General features: G+C 40.5%; 1 protein-coding gene and 1 long non-coding RNA gene across 6 annotated transcripts in view; one reads left to right on the top strand and one right to left on the bottom strand.

The window, feature by feature from the left end:
- Nucleotides 1-97: 97 nt before the first annotated feature.
- LOC115159116 (uncharacterized) lies at nt 98-2,586 on the bottom strand. Of its 2 annotated transcripts, XR_003868843.1 has the most exons (4): nt 2,353-2,586; nt 2,141-2,228; nt 1,609-1,732; nt 98-1,524 (listed from the first exon to the last, which is right to left on the bottom strand). It is a non-coding gene; the product is annotated as an uncharacterized LOC115159116 (long non-coding RNA). The 2 variants fall into 2 exon arrangements; XR_003868842.1 differs by having other exon boundaries at nt 2,141-2,576.
- Nucleotides 2,587-5,824: 3,238 nt separating this feature from the next.
- sema4gb (sema domain, immunoglobulin domain (Ig), transmembrane domain (TM) and short cytoplasmic domain, (semaphorin) 4Gb) overlaps nt 5,825-16,915 on the top strand; it is a 30,067-nt gene continuing 18,976 nt past the window's right edge. For 2 of the 4 annotated variants that reach the window (XM_029708537.1, XM_029708508.1), the window contains exons 1-2: nt 5,825-6,132; nt 12,288-12,561. In XM_029708537.1, coding sequence (XP_029564397.1) covers nt 12,429-12,561 — 133 coding nt within the window. In that variant the 5' untranslated portion in view covers nt 5,825-6,132; nt 12,288-12,428. Of the gene's footprint in view, nt 6,133-7,328; nt 8,808-12,287; nt 12,562-16,915 lie in introns of those variants that run through there. The other 2 variants (XM_029708528.1, XM_029708518.1) reach the window with 2 other exon arrangements.

Below are 16,915 nucleotides of genomic sequence, written 5' to 3'. Positions count from 1 at the left end.
CTCTGACCAGGGATGGGAAACATTTTATAAATACAAATACGAAACCCCAGAAAGATCAATGTATCAAAATAAACTACAAAGTACTTTTTCAAAATACTTAACATTTGTAATTGTTTTTATTAAAATACATGTACTTTGTATTTTTAAACACAAAAATAAATGCGGCAAGTAGCCAGCCTGTACAGCCAAAATATTATCAGTAATGGTTACAGACACGTTTTACTTGCTGACTGTGATATGTTGTTTATCTACTTTAGTTGAGCAAGTTACTCTGGAAAAGAGTGTCTGCTAATTAACCAAAATGTAAATGTAATGTAAAAATTAAAATGCCAAAATTAACTGCAAAGCACACTGGGTATTATTATTGGCCTTGTTTGTGGGAGGAGATTATTAGAATAACACTCAGCATGCTTTGTAATTGTTCATTTTTACATTTGCATTTACATTTTAGTTATTTAGCAGACACTCTCATCCAGAGTGACTTACAATTATGTGAATTCATATTAAGATAGCTAAGTGAGACAACAACATATCACAATCGTATCAACTACATTTTCCCTCAACAAAGTATTTATCAAAAATGTTACATCTACATTTATATTTAGTTAATTTAGCTGATGCTCTTATCACACCATAGTGCTATCAAACTTATGATACCAATGCAGGGTAAAAGGGGGGCCACAAAATTTGAACCGCTATAAAAAAAAAATGGTATAGAAAAGTAGTTTATATTTTGAAAATTTTATCACAGTATTTTGAAAATGCAAAACAATAAATACATTGGAGTGTAGTTCAGCCCAGTGTAATTCAAATGACAAAATACTCAGAAGTAATTAAAATGTGTATTTCAAATACATGTAACAGAAATACTGCCCATCTCTGGCTATGACAAGGGTTGTAGTGCCACCTAGAGTAAAGTTATCTTGAAATTGTGTTTGTGTGCTTGTTATGTTTTTTCTTCTTTCTTTCTTTTCTGTAGATTCAAATATCTGCACAATAATGGGACAAGTGTGCTGACAATAAGAATGAAGCAACTTTATTATAATTCACATGTATCTGCTAAGGGGGCCAGACATTTTTGCAATATCTTACCAACGTCAAATAAACAAAGTTCTTCTTTCCTTGTCTCTGTTGTCCTTGATAGGTGATGGGTTGCTGATTGTAGCTGCCAGGCAAGAAGAACTGAATCCATAGATGTCTATCTGAGCAACTACCATCTATGGAATTCAGTTCTCATGGCCAAACGCTCATTTGCAGCATCAGATAGACTTGTTGGTTTTCACAATTACATTGTATTAGTAGACCAGAAAGTAGCACACCAGAAAGGCCAGAAACAAATGTTTTCATAATTAATTGTTGTTTTATTTGGTAGACATCTTAATATGAAATGAAATAGCACTGTTATTGACATTTAAAACCATACATACCTCTAATCTTTGACAGCACATCTAGGTGCTTATGCCCTGTGAGAGCCCATTGAAAGTACAGTGCTAGGGCTGGTTCACAACCCTCCAAAATCCCCAGCTGAAATGACAGTGAAATGTCCATTAACTGGAAAAAGAGTGGCCACGGTATTTCACGATAGATTTGCAGAGAAAACAAACTCACATGAGAAAGAATGAGTCAGGGTTATCTCTAGGCCACTCTCTGAGTCACGGCATACAGACGTGTGCGATCAGACAGTTTGTGTGAGTCACATGAGGCCCAGGGTGGGCATTTGAGTGCGTAGACCCTTCATGGAATAAGACATGACACACATACTTTAGGTAAGCTATAGCCTGTCACAATATGTATGTAGCGGACAAGTGTAAAGTGAATTATTGATCTTTGTCTTGTTGAGTCTGATTTAAGTCACAGCTGGTTTTTTTTCTCTCTCTCTCTCTCTCTCTTTCTCTCTCTCTCTCTCTCTCTCTCTCTCTCTCTCTCTTTCTCTCTCTCTCTCTCTCTCTCTCTCTCTCTCAAGCAGTACAAGTATGGGGATAAACCACAATAAATTATCAAAACGATCCACTTTACTAAGGTTTTATTTCACTGAATAAAATTAGATAGAGATCAGTCACAAGCAACTGTTAGGGAGACTAGTAAAACAATCTTGAGCAGCATTACCATAATAATACAATAGAGAGAATCACTAACTTACCCCTTTACATTTCTCACTGACGTTAAAGTTACACTGGTCCCCGGTCCCTGTTGACATTAGCACTGTTACCATGTTGTACAATAGATCCCTGTCGAAAGAAAAAAGCCTACTTTCATCCAAAGAAAACTATGTTCTGTCTTCAGTTTGACTTTAATTATTGCAAGGCTTTCTGATACATACTAGCATTAATGTATGACGAGCTCTCTACATACCCTCTGTGACATTTCTGTTTCTGTGTCTGTCTTTCTTCAAGTTGAGCCAAGCAATCACTTCCAAGTATGAAGGGAAGGGGTGGGAGGGTGCCTCTGAATCAATACAAATATACAAAGCAGTTCTGAGAATAGAGAAACAGCTGACTGGCTGCCCGGCCCTTGGTTCCCATAAAAATACAAAGGGAACTGCTTGGAGGAGGAACTAGGAATTCCCCCAGTTGAGATTAAACTGTAACATAGTCCAGAGAGACGGGAACTAAAGATGGACTATGGACTGGAGGAAGAAAAACTTGTGATAAAATGAGATGTTTTCAGATTATGTCGTTAAAAAATATATATTTAAGGAATGGGGCAGTCCCACTCCTTTCGTATTTTTTATTGGGAAGGATAGAGATAACGAGGTAGAGATGAAAGGAAGGGGGAGAGCCGTGCTTGCAGCTGTACACAGTACATGTGATTCTAGAGGCAGCAGCTTAGACCGCTAGACCACCCCAGGGCCCAGGCCATCATTGGGCTCTTGTTGTTAGAGGTGTAATATTGTATTGTTGTAGGCTATACAACGCTACTGTATGTCTCAGAATGAGGTGAATCCTTGAAAAAGGAGCTATTTGGGATTTTGTGTCTCTTTATTTGGGTCTTGTGTGACATTCGTTTAATTCCTAAAAACCTATCTATTTTAATTGTATAGCCTCCAAAAAATAAGTAATTGCCTCTGGAATCTTATGTATGAAGCTTCTCAAAGTAGGAGAGCTGATTTATGATCAGTTTTTCCATTTGATCAGAATGAATAAGATTTCATGGATGGTGGAGCTGATCCTAAACCAGCACTCCTAAACTGAGATGCTTGATACATACAGTACCAGTCAAAAGTTTGGACACACCTACTCATTCAAGTGTTTTTCTTTATTTTACTATTTTCTACATTGTAAAATAATAGTGAAGACATCAAAACTATGAAATAACACATATGGAATCATGTAATAACCAAAAAAGTGTTAAACAAATCCAAACATATTTTTTATTTGAGATTCTTCAAAGTAGCCACCCTTTGCCTTGATGACAGCTTTGCACACTATTGGCATTCTCTCAACCAGCTTCAACTGGAATGCTATTTCAACAGTCTTGAAGGAGTTCCCACATATGCTGAGCACTTGTTAACTGCTTTTCCTTCACTCTGTGGTCCAATTCATCCCAAAACATCTCAATTGGGTTGAAGTCGAGTGATTGTGGAGGCCAGGTCATTTGATGCAGCACTCCAACACTCTGTTGTTTTAATGAATCAGAATTCACTCTCTTCATCCAAAAGAAAAGACAAAACATTTGTAGAGCACAAATATGTTCTGTGAATCATCGCCTCTTTCTACAACAGACACACAATACAAGGGACTGGGATCATTCGAGGAGCTAACCATTGTTCACACATACAATAGCTAGCTAGTAACCACATGTTGAATTCAGAATGTTAATATCACCCTAAAAAGATCAATTGCATTTTAACAATACCATCCACTTATGAGTAACCTCTAAATATACAACATTATTCATTAACAAAACACTGTGTGTATGACTTTGTGCTTAAAGGAATCAAACTTTTCTGAAGATGACTGAAAAAGAGTGCCTACCTCTCATACTGCATCAAAATAATTTGAGCACAAGCACGCAGGGCAAAACGTAAGTGCACACTCCCCTATTCCCAGGATGCAGGCATGCATAACACCAAATCAACATGCCATATTCATATATGAACATGGTGAAATTCACAAAGTACTTCAACAAATGTTACACACACATGCGGAGATCATCCGTTCACCTACACTGTCTCACAAAGACACGACAGGTGGAACCAAATATCTCAAATTTGGACTCATCAGACCAAAGGACAGATTTCCACCCATCTAATGTCCATTGCTCGTGTTTCTTGGCCCAAGTAACTCTCTTCTTATTATTGGTGTCCTTTAGTAGTGGTTTCTTTGCAGCAATTCAACCATGAAGGCCTGATTCACGCTGTCTCCTCTGAACAGTTGATGTTGAGATGTGTCTGTTACTTGAACTCTGTGAAGCATTTATTTGGGCTGCAATTTCTGAGGCTGGTAACTCTAATGAACTTATCCTCTGCTGCAGAGGTAACTCTGGGTATTTTCCTGTGACGGTACTCATGAGAGACAGTTTCATCATAGCGCTTGATGGTTTTTGTGACTGCACTTGAAGAAACTTTCAAAGTTCATGAAATGTTCCGTATTGACTGAGCTTCATGTCTTAAAGTAATGATGGACTGTCGTTTCTCTTTGCTTATTTAAGCTGTTCTTGTCATAATAAAAAACTTGGTATTTTACCAAATAGGGCTATCTTCTGTATACCACCCCTACCTTGTCACAACACAACTGATTGGCTCAAGCGCATTAAGAAGGAAAGAAATTCCACAAATGTACTTTTAACAAGGCACACCTGTTAATTGAAATGCATTCCAGGTGACTACCTTGTGAAGCTGGTTGAGAGAATGCCAAGCGTGTGCAAAGCTGTTGTAACCGATGTGAAATGGCTAGCTAGTTTGCGGGGTGCGCGCTAATAGCGTTTCAATCGGTGACGTCACTCGCTCTGAGACCTTGAAGTAGTTTTTTCCCCTTGCTCTGCAAGGGCCGTGGCTTTTGTGGCGCGATAGGTAACGATGCTTAGAGGGTGGCTGTTGTCGATGTGTGCAGAGGGTCCCTGTTTTGAGCCCAGGTAGGGGCAAGGAGAGGGACGGAAGCAATACTATTACACTGTCATCAAGGCAAAGGGGGGTACTTTGAAGAATCTCAAATATAAAATGTATTTGGATTTTTTTAACACTTTTTTTGGTTACTACATGATTCCATATGTGTTATTTCATAATTTGGATGTCTTCACTATTATTCTACAATGTAAAAAATATATATATATATTTTTTTTTAAACCTTGAATGAGTGTCCAAACTTTTGACTGGTACTGTACGAGCATCACCAGTTCGTATCAGCTACAACCGGAATTTACTTTTTCGTAGCACTAGCAGGTTAGGAGAACCTGCTCTCTTAACATGCTACGAAAATCACTTCCGGTCATAGCTGTATCGAAGTGGCGTGAAAAGAGTGTGTCCCTGATACATACGGTCCCTCTCACTTCAACTCCCATTGTCCCCCAACAGGTGGCGCTCAGTCGATATGGGTGCATCTTTATCATGATGAAGAAATTCATGAAATCACGTAAAAACATAAGAGCGCCAGATGCCGCTTCAAGTATAACCTGTGTAAAATCATTTAACCCATCAGAAATCAATCACACACACACACAAACATTTCTATGAGGGATAATAACATTTATTATATCGATTTGAATATAGTTTAATCGTAGGAGGCTATTAGAATGACATATGCTGTAGGCTTTCGACATCAGGCATACACATTAAGTAACCCTATTAACCCATTCAAATAACATTATGACCTATGTGTGGTGACACATTTGACCAACGAGTTGCATGTTATCATGTCAGAAGTAGCAAGGACATGAGCATAGAGACAATTGTTTACAATGGCATTCATGGATTACAATTCTGTTTTGAAACCATTTGCGCATGTTTTGAGAGAGAGAGAGAGTGCGGGCGAGCGAGCGACACCGGTGTACGGTCTAGAATACACATGTGAATGCAAAATCCGCTGGTTTTGACAGAGCAGAGGCTGGCATCTGCGCACCAATTCACCACGGAGGGACTCAATAAATAATTATTCTTCAGAAGATAATTCTCTAGTTTCGTAGAACATTTGCAAGGTAAGATTAACAACATTGTAACTACAGTAGGCTTACTGTACTGTACGATACTCTACTGTAGCCTACTGCTCTATATTGCATTTCGTTCAGTTTACCTATTCAGCCTTGTGGTGTAAGAGGTATGGGACAAATTGCAGGCAGGTGAAGGTGAATGAGAACGCGCTCAGCTAGGTGTTCTTTAAAATGCTGCAGTGTTCGTCAAACAGGTTACATTGTGGAAATGTGTATTGCGTATTGGGTGTACTCGGCTATGTACATTTCTTTTAGACAGAGCACATCGCACGGTTTTATCAATATCTGTAAATGTGTGATAACATGGAACAACATTTGCACGCGTGGCAGAATCGTCAGAAGTTATGTTCGAATGTGTATATTGGGGCATCGGAATGCAAATTAAGCATAGCTATGGTTTTGTCTGATCTTGGAAATAATACAAAATATTTAGCCTACAAAATTGCTACGATATTGAGAACCAGCCTGGTCTCATACACTAGACGTAACATAATCAATGAATATCCGGGACATTCAACTTAGTATGATATGTTACGTTTGGTATGGTTACACAAGTCAAAAGGTTAAAGGACAATTATTTTTTTATGAGCGTGAACGAGAGTGTACACACTGGAATTATAATGCATGGTAGAGAATGAGAGAAAAAAGATGGACTCCGAGCGTCAACTTCAAATTAGAAAGCATGCAAACAACAAATACTAAGCCTTTATATTCATGCATAATGAACCAAATACTGAAAGACACTGTAGTTTTGAGTTCCACAAAGTGGGTGTGGAAGAGGTGAGAAAATAGTTGCTATCTATATATAAGGACAACCCACCTGGTACCCGACAACCCTGATGGTAAACTACTGAGGTTGGTAGCGGAATACATTGCGACTCCTATATGCCACATCTTAAATCTTAGCCTAGAAGACAGAGTGTACCTTCAGACATGGAGGGAGACAAAGGTCATTCCACTACCCAAGAATAGCAGATCACCCTTTAATGGTTCAAACAGCCGACCAATCAGCCTGTTACAAGTGCTTAGCAAACTTTTGGAAAAAATTGTGTTTGATCAAATACAAAGTTATTTTACAGGAAACAAATGAACAACAGACTTTCAGCATGCTTATAGGGAAGGGAACTCAACATGCTCGGCGCTGACACAAATGACTGATTGGCTGAAAGAAATTGATTGTTAGAAGATTGTGGGAGCTGTTTTGTTAGACTTCAGTGCAGCTTTTGATGTAATTGATCATAACCCATTGCTGAAAAAAACGTAGGTGTTATAGATTTGCATTCTCTGCCTTATTATGGATTGAGAGTTACATATCTAGTAGAACACAGAGGGTTTTCAATAATTGAATAATATGGCTATTGAGCACGTTCAGGAGACTAAACTGCTGGGTGTAACCCTAGATAGCAAGCTGTCATGGTAAAAACATATAGACTCAATGGTTGCTAAAATGGGAAGAGTTCTGTCCATGATAGGACCAGTTGACCAGACAGGTCCTACAGGCCCTAGTTTTGTCGCACCTGGACTACTGCCCAGCTGTGTGGTCATGTGCGGCAAAGAAGGACATAGGTAAATTGCAGTTGCTCCAGAACAAAGAAGCACGTACAGTATCGCACTTAGATGTGCACGGAGGGAAAGTGTCAGTAGCATGCATGTCAGTCTCTCCTGGCTCAAAGTTGAGGAGAGATTGACTGCATCACTATTGGTCTTTGTGCGCCGTGTTGAAGGTACCGAACTGTCTGTTCAAGCAGTTGGTCACACAGTTCGGACACTCGTCGGTACAAAACAAGACATGTAACCAGAGGACTTCACTGTCACCAGGTCCAGAACAGAGTCTGGGAAACACACAGTATTAAATAGAGCCATGACTAAATGGAACTCTCTGCCAACGCATGTAACTCAAACTAGCAATAAAGCAGTTTTAAAAAACGGATAAAGGAACACCTTAATGCACAAAGGGGACTGTGAAGAGACACAGCCATTTTATATATCTTGTATTGTAATTTACACTGCACTATGTATTAGACCAAGATATTGTGTATATGTACTGATATGTAGGCTATGTGTGACCTTTTAAATGTATGTATTTCAGTCCTTGACTAATAATGTGCTGTACCATGTATTATGTTATGTTTCATGTGGACCCCAGGAAGAGCAGCTGATGCTTTTGCAGCTGCTAATGGGGATCCTAATAAATACCAATACCAAGTCTATTTTTCTTGCGTCTACGTAAAGTAATGCTGGTAAAGTGAGCAGATAAATTGCCAGAAAATAGACTGTGCGTTGTTACGTCTGGAATGGTGACATGTATAGTTAAAAAGTGTGGAACTCGAGGAACTCCGTTCAAGAGAAAATACTGTTATGTAGAAAGAATGAGACTAGCTAAATTCTTTATAAACTGCTAGGGTTTGTGGGAGCTACAACTTTCCTCACCTTCATGAGTTAACATAACAAGCAGCAGGTATGTCGGCTCCTGTATGATATATAAGGTGAGTCAAAAGAAAACATAACAAGCAGCAGGTATGTTGGCTCCTGTATGATATATAAGGTGAGTCAAAAGAAAACATAACAAGCAGCAGGTATGTTGGCTCCTGTATGATATATAAGGTGAGTCAAAAGAAAACATAACAAGCGGCAGGTATGTCGGCTCCTGTATGATATATAAGGTGAGTCAAAATGAACAAAAATTCACAAGGGCTTCATAGCGAACATAACAAATACAACTGTTTATTATGGATTCTCATAACAATTCAGTTGGAAAACGCTACGCAATGTGCGTTAATTGACGCTATTTTCTCTCGCACGCATATTATGAAGCTGTTGACGGCGTCTCTTCTTTTTCAGCTTAAGGTTAAAAAAAAGGAGGGTTGTGGGTCCGGGTGAATGAGTAGTCGTATAACGTGAACGTGTTCGAATCGCATCACGAACAACTTTAGCATTTTAGATAATTAGCTACTTTTCAACTACTTATTACTTTTTAGCTACTTTTCAAATACTTAGTATGTTAGCTTACCCTTCCCTAACCCTACTCTTTTTAGCTAACCATTCCCCTAACCTTAACACTTTAACCTAACTCCTAACCTTAACCCTAACCCCAAGCCCTAGCCTAGCTAACGTTAGCCAGCTAGCTAATGTTAGCCACCTAGAAACCTAGCTAATATTAGCCACAACAAATTGGAATTTGTAATATATCATGTTTTGCAAATTCATAGCATATTGTACGTTTTGCAAATTCGTAACATATCAGACGAAATGGATGATGGACATCCACAAATTAATACATATTGTATTAATACGAAAGGTTTAAATGACATCAACATCATGGGCATCCAGTGAAATGCTCTTCATGTTTGTGTATCACCAACCAATTAAAAGTGTTAAAATGAAAGTGCGTAGCTACTTTTCCATCGCTAAGAAGGAAATTACATTGCGTCATGGCTATTCACTAGCCTTTTAATGCCCTTATCTGGATTGGCTTTGGTTTTAAAAATACACTTTTTATGCAGTTGGGTATTTTACAACAAAAAAAACGTATCTCTATCAATGTGACAGCATTGTTAATATGCCTCTAATTACTACGTTGTGGTAATGTTGTTGGAATGTTGTGCCAATGTATTTGTTATTGGGTGCAATGTGTCAGATAAGGCTAAATAAATTGGCACAACATTCTCACAACATAGTAATAGAGGCATATTAACAATGATGTCATTTGTTAAATTGTCATCCGGTTCAAAGGATGTGCTTGATAGCCAAATAAGATTGACATAGACATCTCAATCATTCTGTATACAGTTCTTTAGACTTCTCCAGAATAGAATGACAGATTATTTGAGACACAATCCACATTTCATGCTAGTTTGCCTAGGTGCATTTGATGTTTGCTGTCTCCGAGTGGATATGGTCTCTGCTTAGAACAGGGTGATTTAATTCATTCGTCCATCCTTATTCATTTGATTATTCTCTTCAGTTACAGTTATTTATTTCATACTTGCCAAACAAGTATCTAACAGAAGCAAAGGCAGAGCTCTTTTCCCCCTTCAATGTGGGCCAGAAAAAGTAAGTCTTAACCCAATCACTTGGTTTCCTGGTTACTAAAATTCGAATAGTTTGCCTAATTTCCGTTTATGTGACAAAACAAGCAGTCATTGTGTAGAGAATCATTGTATCATCTTAACCTCTATGAAATATATTGACCATAACCAAAAATATTGTATTTTCAGCTGTTTGAAGCTGATGTACAAAACCGAAAGTAAAAGCAAAAACGAAACATAACATTGGGAAGTATAGAAATAGCGCACATAGAACAGATTTACCGCTTCTTAGACTTGCTTTCAATGAGAATAATGGTGAAATTTTCTTCTCATAGCTACAGTACCAGTCAAAGGTTTAGACACACCTACTCATTCAAGGGTTTTTCTTTATTTTACTATATTCTACATTGTAGAATAATAGTGAAGACATCAAAACTATTATTCTACATTGAAGAATAATAGTGAAGACATCAAAACTATGAAATAACACATATGGAATAATGTAGTAACCAAAAAAGTGTTAAACAAATCCAAATATATTTTATATTTGAGATTCTTTAAAATAGCAACCCTTTTGCCTTGATGACAGCTTTGCACACGCTTGGCATTCTCTCAACCAGCTTCACCTGGAATGCTTTCCCAACAGTTTTGAAGGTGTTCCCACATATGCTGAGCACTTGTTGGCTGCTTTTCCTTCACTCTGCGGTCCAACTCATCCCAAACCATCTCAATTGGGTTGAGGTCAGGTGATTGTGGAGGCCAGGTCATCTGATGCAGCACTCCATCACTCTCCTTCTTGGTCAAATAGCCCTTACACAGCCTGGAGGTGTGTTGGGTCATTGTCCTTTTGAAAAACAAATGATAGTCCCATAAATAAATACTTTAATTCCATGTCAACAATGAATAAATGTAATATTTTGAGCTCCAAATAGATGTACAATTTTTTGGGGACAGATTTGAACTGTTTTTCAAAGCGTTTCAAGGGAAATCCTGCGCGTGCTGTTTTGTTCGACCCTTTCGTTCATGAGTGTGTTATGATCCAGGCGTGATACAGCTCAGGCAGATGTCTTTACCTTTCCATGTGCAGTTTCCATGTTGTCATCACGGTGACAACAGATAGGCCGTCATCACCTGGCCACCTTGCACAAGCGACACCATCAACACAATAGTGGCAGATGGGTGAGATCCTGGTGTGTTTACACAGTAGGCTGTGTGCGTGTGTAGTAGTGTTTCTCAACTCTGATCCTCAGATACTCCCAAGGTTGCTCGTTTGTGTTCCAGCCTAGCATTAGGACACCTCATTCAACTCCTCAACTAATCACCAAACCCGTTTGAATGAGTTATACCTTGGAGGTAGCCTACCTACACAAGGACTGGAGTTGAGAAACACACAGACATACAACAGAGTCAACCTTCCAGAAAGAGTTGCCTCCCTCTCTCTTTTCTCTCTCCGTGTGGGATCCTTTAGAGAGGTTCGAGTGCCCTTGTTGCTACTACAGAGTTCATTAGCCACATCATGTCTTCTACTGTGAAAACATTGTCAGAGAGGCAGCCGGGGAGATCAAGGCTATGGGAATTCTCCTGTGTCACCGTGCGGAGGAGAGGAGAACAGGATTCATGGCAGAGGCCTTTGATCAGTGACAGAGTGCGTGAGTGCAGGAGACCAGGCGAAGACTGTGCTGATGGCATCGGGCCTAATCACTAGATTAGCCATCAGATAGCCTAGCCCGCCTAGCCTAGCCCCCTGACGCACACTGCTAATTAGGAAGTGGAGAAGTGGAGCCATGTGCCAGAATATGAGAGAAAACAACAATACTTCTTCATCATTGACTTTTTAAATTGGTGTTTTATGTAACACATCTTGTACTAATTGTTCCTAAGCTAATGTGGGGTGACGCAGTGTGATTATGCACAAATTCAACCAGGCCCAGGAAATCAACACACACACACACACACACACACACACACACACACACACACACACACACACACACACACACACACACACACACACACACACTCACTCTCACCTAAACAATGGCATCTATAGTTGCAAGTTGCGCTATATCCTTATGGATCTCTATGAGGGATAACATCTGTTTTTCTTCTGTGTAGAGTGAGCCTTCCAGACTAAGAATGACCTAGAAGCCACCACTGCTGAGCCCAGCAGAGCAGGATATCATTCTTGTGTGTGTAAGCAACAAGGTGTGTGGCAGAAAACAGGGCTCCACCTGCACCCGGGTCAGCCTGTCAATCATGGAGGGCCACGTCACACTGCTGCCCCCCCTGCTGCTGCTACTCCTCTGTAGCCTGTCAGGGGTGTGGGGGTTCCCCTTCGGCCCCATCCTTGACATGGACATCACCCCCAGGACCACAGTGTTCTCCCAAGGTAAGATCAGACCAAGGCTGCAGCTCTGCTGTACACGCTTAGAAAAAGGGTTCCAAAAGGGTTCTTTGGCTGTCCCTGTAAGAAAAACTTATTTGGCTCCAGTTAGAACCAATTTTGGTTCCAGGTAAAACGTAGAACCCTCTGAGGAAAGGGTTCTATATGGAACCTAAAAGGGTTCTACCTGGAACCAAAATGGTTCTACCAGGAACCAAAGAGGGTTCTTCAAAGGGTTATCATGTGGACAGCCGAATAACCCTTTAAGGTTCTAGATAGCATTCTTTTTCTAAGAGTGTATACTAGTTAGAGCCAGAAAGTTGTCCTGTCAACATGACTGCACCTGACATTGAGAAAACTCTGGGACCTAGCTATAGGCCTAGGAGTTTTTCCTGGTCAGATCACATGGCCTGGGAAAACTCCTGGCTCTACTTATAGGACATCTACTGTGTACTAGTATCAAACTCGGTGTCCTGATTCAATACAACTGACTTTTAACAAGTGGCACAGTTTTGAAATTTGCCCTGAAGACAGCCAGCCCCTACTTCCAGGGAGTTATTAATCGTCTCTCTCAAGTCAAGTCCTAGTTCACTTAGTTCACTGTGCAGCTCTAATGAAACACTAGATAATATAAGAGGACCCCATAGAAGAGGACCCCTCTACAGTGGAGCCGTGACCAATGCCTGTGTAGAAAATGAACAGGGGATTTTACAAAGGGGTTAGGGTACATCATTTACACGCATCAGCATCTCTTTCCCTCCCATATCAGCTCAGCCTCTCTTTGTCTATCCACTGCAGCATAATCTATCTACCCTTTGCTAGAGTAGAAAGCTACTCAAGCAAAGGGATTACCCAGCCCTGGCAGGTTCTTCAGATGACTATACTGTACCTGGCTACTCTCTCTTCTCCACTCCTCTCTACTCCTGTCTCGAGAGGAGGAATATTATTGACAGAGGAGGGGAGTAAAGAGAGCCTGGTGTATCGCCTTCCTGGACAGTGGTGCCGTCACAAAACCAGGCTATTACAGTGGAAAGAGATTATTAGAGATAAGATAGACAGGACTTTTAGGGGGGTTAAAGGGGACATAAACCACCCAAAAGTATGGGTTGAATATTTCTTCCCTATACCCAATCAGGGAAATGGATTCCAGATGATTTGATGTGTGCCCTATGGAAATAATTTGTTTGTTTGTTCAGAAAGCCTCTATTGCTAAGTCGGTCTATCACAGTCGATCTTATTTTTCTCCTTGTCCTTGTAGAAGGAAACCCGTGACCTACATTCAGTCTCCCATGGGCTGTGTGTGTGTGTGTGTGTGTGTGTGTGTGTGTGTGTGTGTGTGTGTGTGTGTGCGCATGTGCGTGTGTGTGTGCATGCATGTATGATCTCTACTCACATCTAAAATCTGCACGTGCATGCACCCCCAGTCACTTTCACTTAGGAGAAACATGCCCCAGTGCAGAATGAAGAGTGGAGAGAGTAGCACCTCGTAGAGAAAAATGGCCGCCGGGGCGAATGACTGTAATGTGTATGAAAATTAGGGCTATTCTATGTGGATGGTGCTGGTGGTGGTACTGTATGGCCACCGTTGGTAGTCTGAGATTTCAGCTATATTTATCTCTGTGGGTGGGGTGAGAGGGAGATCATTAATTTGCACTATGTTTTACAGTTGGTCTGTAGGAGTGGGTGTACGTTGACTCACAATAAAACTTGCTAAGAAATGGCATATCTGACATACTGAAATTCCAAAAATGTGTATGCGTGCGTGTTTGTGTGTGTGAGTGTGTCTCTCTGAGGTTAGATGAATGCCTGTCTCTGGTCTGAACTCAAGGGAGGAACCTAGGGGATTGTCTCCCACTCTCTCCGCTGGTGCCAACCAGACCTGAAGTAATGGAAACATGCATGCAATATTGATGCATGTGTAAGATCTGTCTACTGTTGCTATGAGGAGAGAGTGCAGAGGAGGTCTTGATAGTGATGGATTTCTGTGCATTATTTAGTCATTGGTTTAGAATATTGCAGTTTTTTCAGTTGAAAGGGGGAGATGTTATGTAGACTAGCATACCACTCCTGAGGCATGTAGCTATGTTCAGGACTTGCGATAGTAAGGTTAATAATTGGCAATAGTGATCTCTTATTCACAATTCAAATCAAATCGAATTGTATTGGTCACATACACATATTTAGCAGGTGTTATTGCGGGTGTAGTGAAATGCTTGTATCTATTTAGTCAAGTCAGTTGTTGTGTCTAGGTGAACAGAAAAAAAGGACTCACGAAAATACTAATGAGTTGACATAGGCTCAATCTGAAAACAAGTGTTTTGTCTCTCAGCCCCTAGAGTCTATCTCTCTGCCTTTCGTTCTTCTTGTTGGATGCAGCATCTCACAATTTGTTCTCACCAGTCAGTGTTTGCAGAAAATGGCTTATTTTAATGTGACACCCGGGTGACAATGGAGAAGAATTGGACATCTTAACCCTGGTGAGTTATCCAGTGATGCTCTGATCGATCTCTTTCTCTGGTGTTCCCTGAGCTCGGTGGTTGACAGGATCTTAGCAGAGACAGACTCTGCCTAGATACCTGAAATGGCACCAGGATCTATGCACTAACTGTAAGAGTTTTTGATACCATCATAAGACAAATATCTCTGCTTTTTGTTATCACTGTGCATGCACTGCTTTCACTGTAATATCGTCTTTCAGAACACTCATGGTAATAAAAAAAATATTGGGAAAAACATAGTCAGGCTGATGGAGACAAATAGAAAGGGTTACATTGTGACAGGCAACCATGAGAGTTGCATAAGGCCAAAACAACAGTTCTGCCAAACATCACAAGAATGATGGTAAATATGACAGACCACTCGTGATAGAGAGAACACACTTGTTTATGTTGACAGTGTGTGGGCTGTTCTATCCGATGATTTAACGAAATGAAGCCACTAGTGGTGAGGCAGCTATGCCGATCCTTGGTCGAAATAATCGATTTTTAGATATGCTCAGACATTTTAGAGGTTTTTGAAAATAGGAAACAGGAAGTGTTGTATTCTTGATCATTTATTTTTGTCAAACTTCATTTTAAAAGTCAGTACTTTATAGTCTTGCTTCTCAAGATGTACATTTGGGTGAAATTTATTCCAATCATGTTCTATAGAGAAATCTATGATAGTTATGACTAGAAGGCTAGAACTCTTATGGTTTGCTTTGTCAGGTATTGGTGGACCAATACCTGACAAGGCAATATAATAACATTGATCAATTTAGCAACAGCTGACAGTTCTCACCAGTGTCAACAGTGGTTAAGTCATGTGTTGTCCTCCCAGCCCATGTACCCGTGTGTGTGTGTGTGTGTCATGTGCCTGTGTTAGTCAGTCAGAGAGGATCAGGCGTGCGCAATGAGTCACAAGGGCAATCACACACAGAACAGCTCTATCCTCCCTCAATCCACACAGACACACACTAGATTTACTGTGCTTTTGGACCGACCCCAAGGAGAGGAAAACAGACGGACACACACACACAACAAAACAACACAATACAACACACACACATCCTTTGTTCATCTATCCATGAAAGCACCTGTAGGGACATAAACTCTTCACATACATGAACATACATGAACATACATACATAACATACATAACATACATAACATACATGAACATACATACATAACATACATAAACACAAATGCATTCTCAGACCTCTTCTGATGCCGAGAGAGCCGTCCCTCCTTTTGCTCTGTGAGATAGGTGCAAAGCGTGTGTGTTCAGTTTACACACAGGGTGCATTCCACGTGCGGCACTAGGGACAGGGGTGAGAGGTCACAGCGACAGCCTCCCTCAGATCCTCCTATCATCGCTGCACGACAATGGTAGATAGAAGAAACCGCCCCGTCGGCTCAGACTCAGCTGGCACTCTCCGTCGCTTGTTGACTCTCCTCATCGATTTGTCAACAGAGCACAAGGTGCAGCTAGAACAGGAACCATAAGCCAGTATATGTCTCTCTCTCTCTCTCTCTCTCTCTCTCTCTCTCTCTCTCTCCCTATCTCTCTCTCTTGGTCTCTGTCTATCCTGTACTCTCTCTCTCTCTCTCTCTCCCTATCTCTCTCTCTTGGTCTCTGTCTATCCTGTACTCTCTCTCTCTCTCTCTTTCCCTGTCTCTCTCTCTTGGTCTCTGTCTATCCTGTACTCTCTCTCTCCCTATCTCTCTCTTTCCCTGTCTCTCTCTCTTGGTCTCTGTCTATCCTGTACTCACTCTCTCTCCCTATCTCTCTCTTTCCCTGTCTCTCTCTCTCCCTATCTATCTCTTTCCCTGTCTCTCTCTCTTGGTCTCTGTATATCCTGTACTCTCTCTCTCTATCT

The sequence above is a fragment of the Salmo trutta genome, chromosome 2, assembly GCF_901001165.1.
Source record: "Salmo trutta chromosome 2, fSalTru1.1, whole genome shotgun sequence".
In the NCBI taxonomy this organism is placed as follows: domain Eukaryota; kingdom Metazoa; phylum Chordata; class Actinopteri; order Salmoniformes; family Salmonidae; genus Salmo; species Salmo trutta.
Note: the sequence above shows the minus strand (reverse complement) of the source record. Positions and strands in the feature narration are given on the sequence as shown.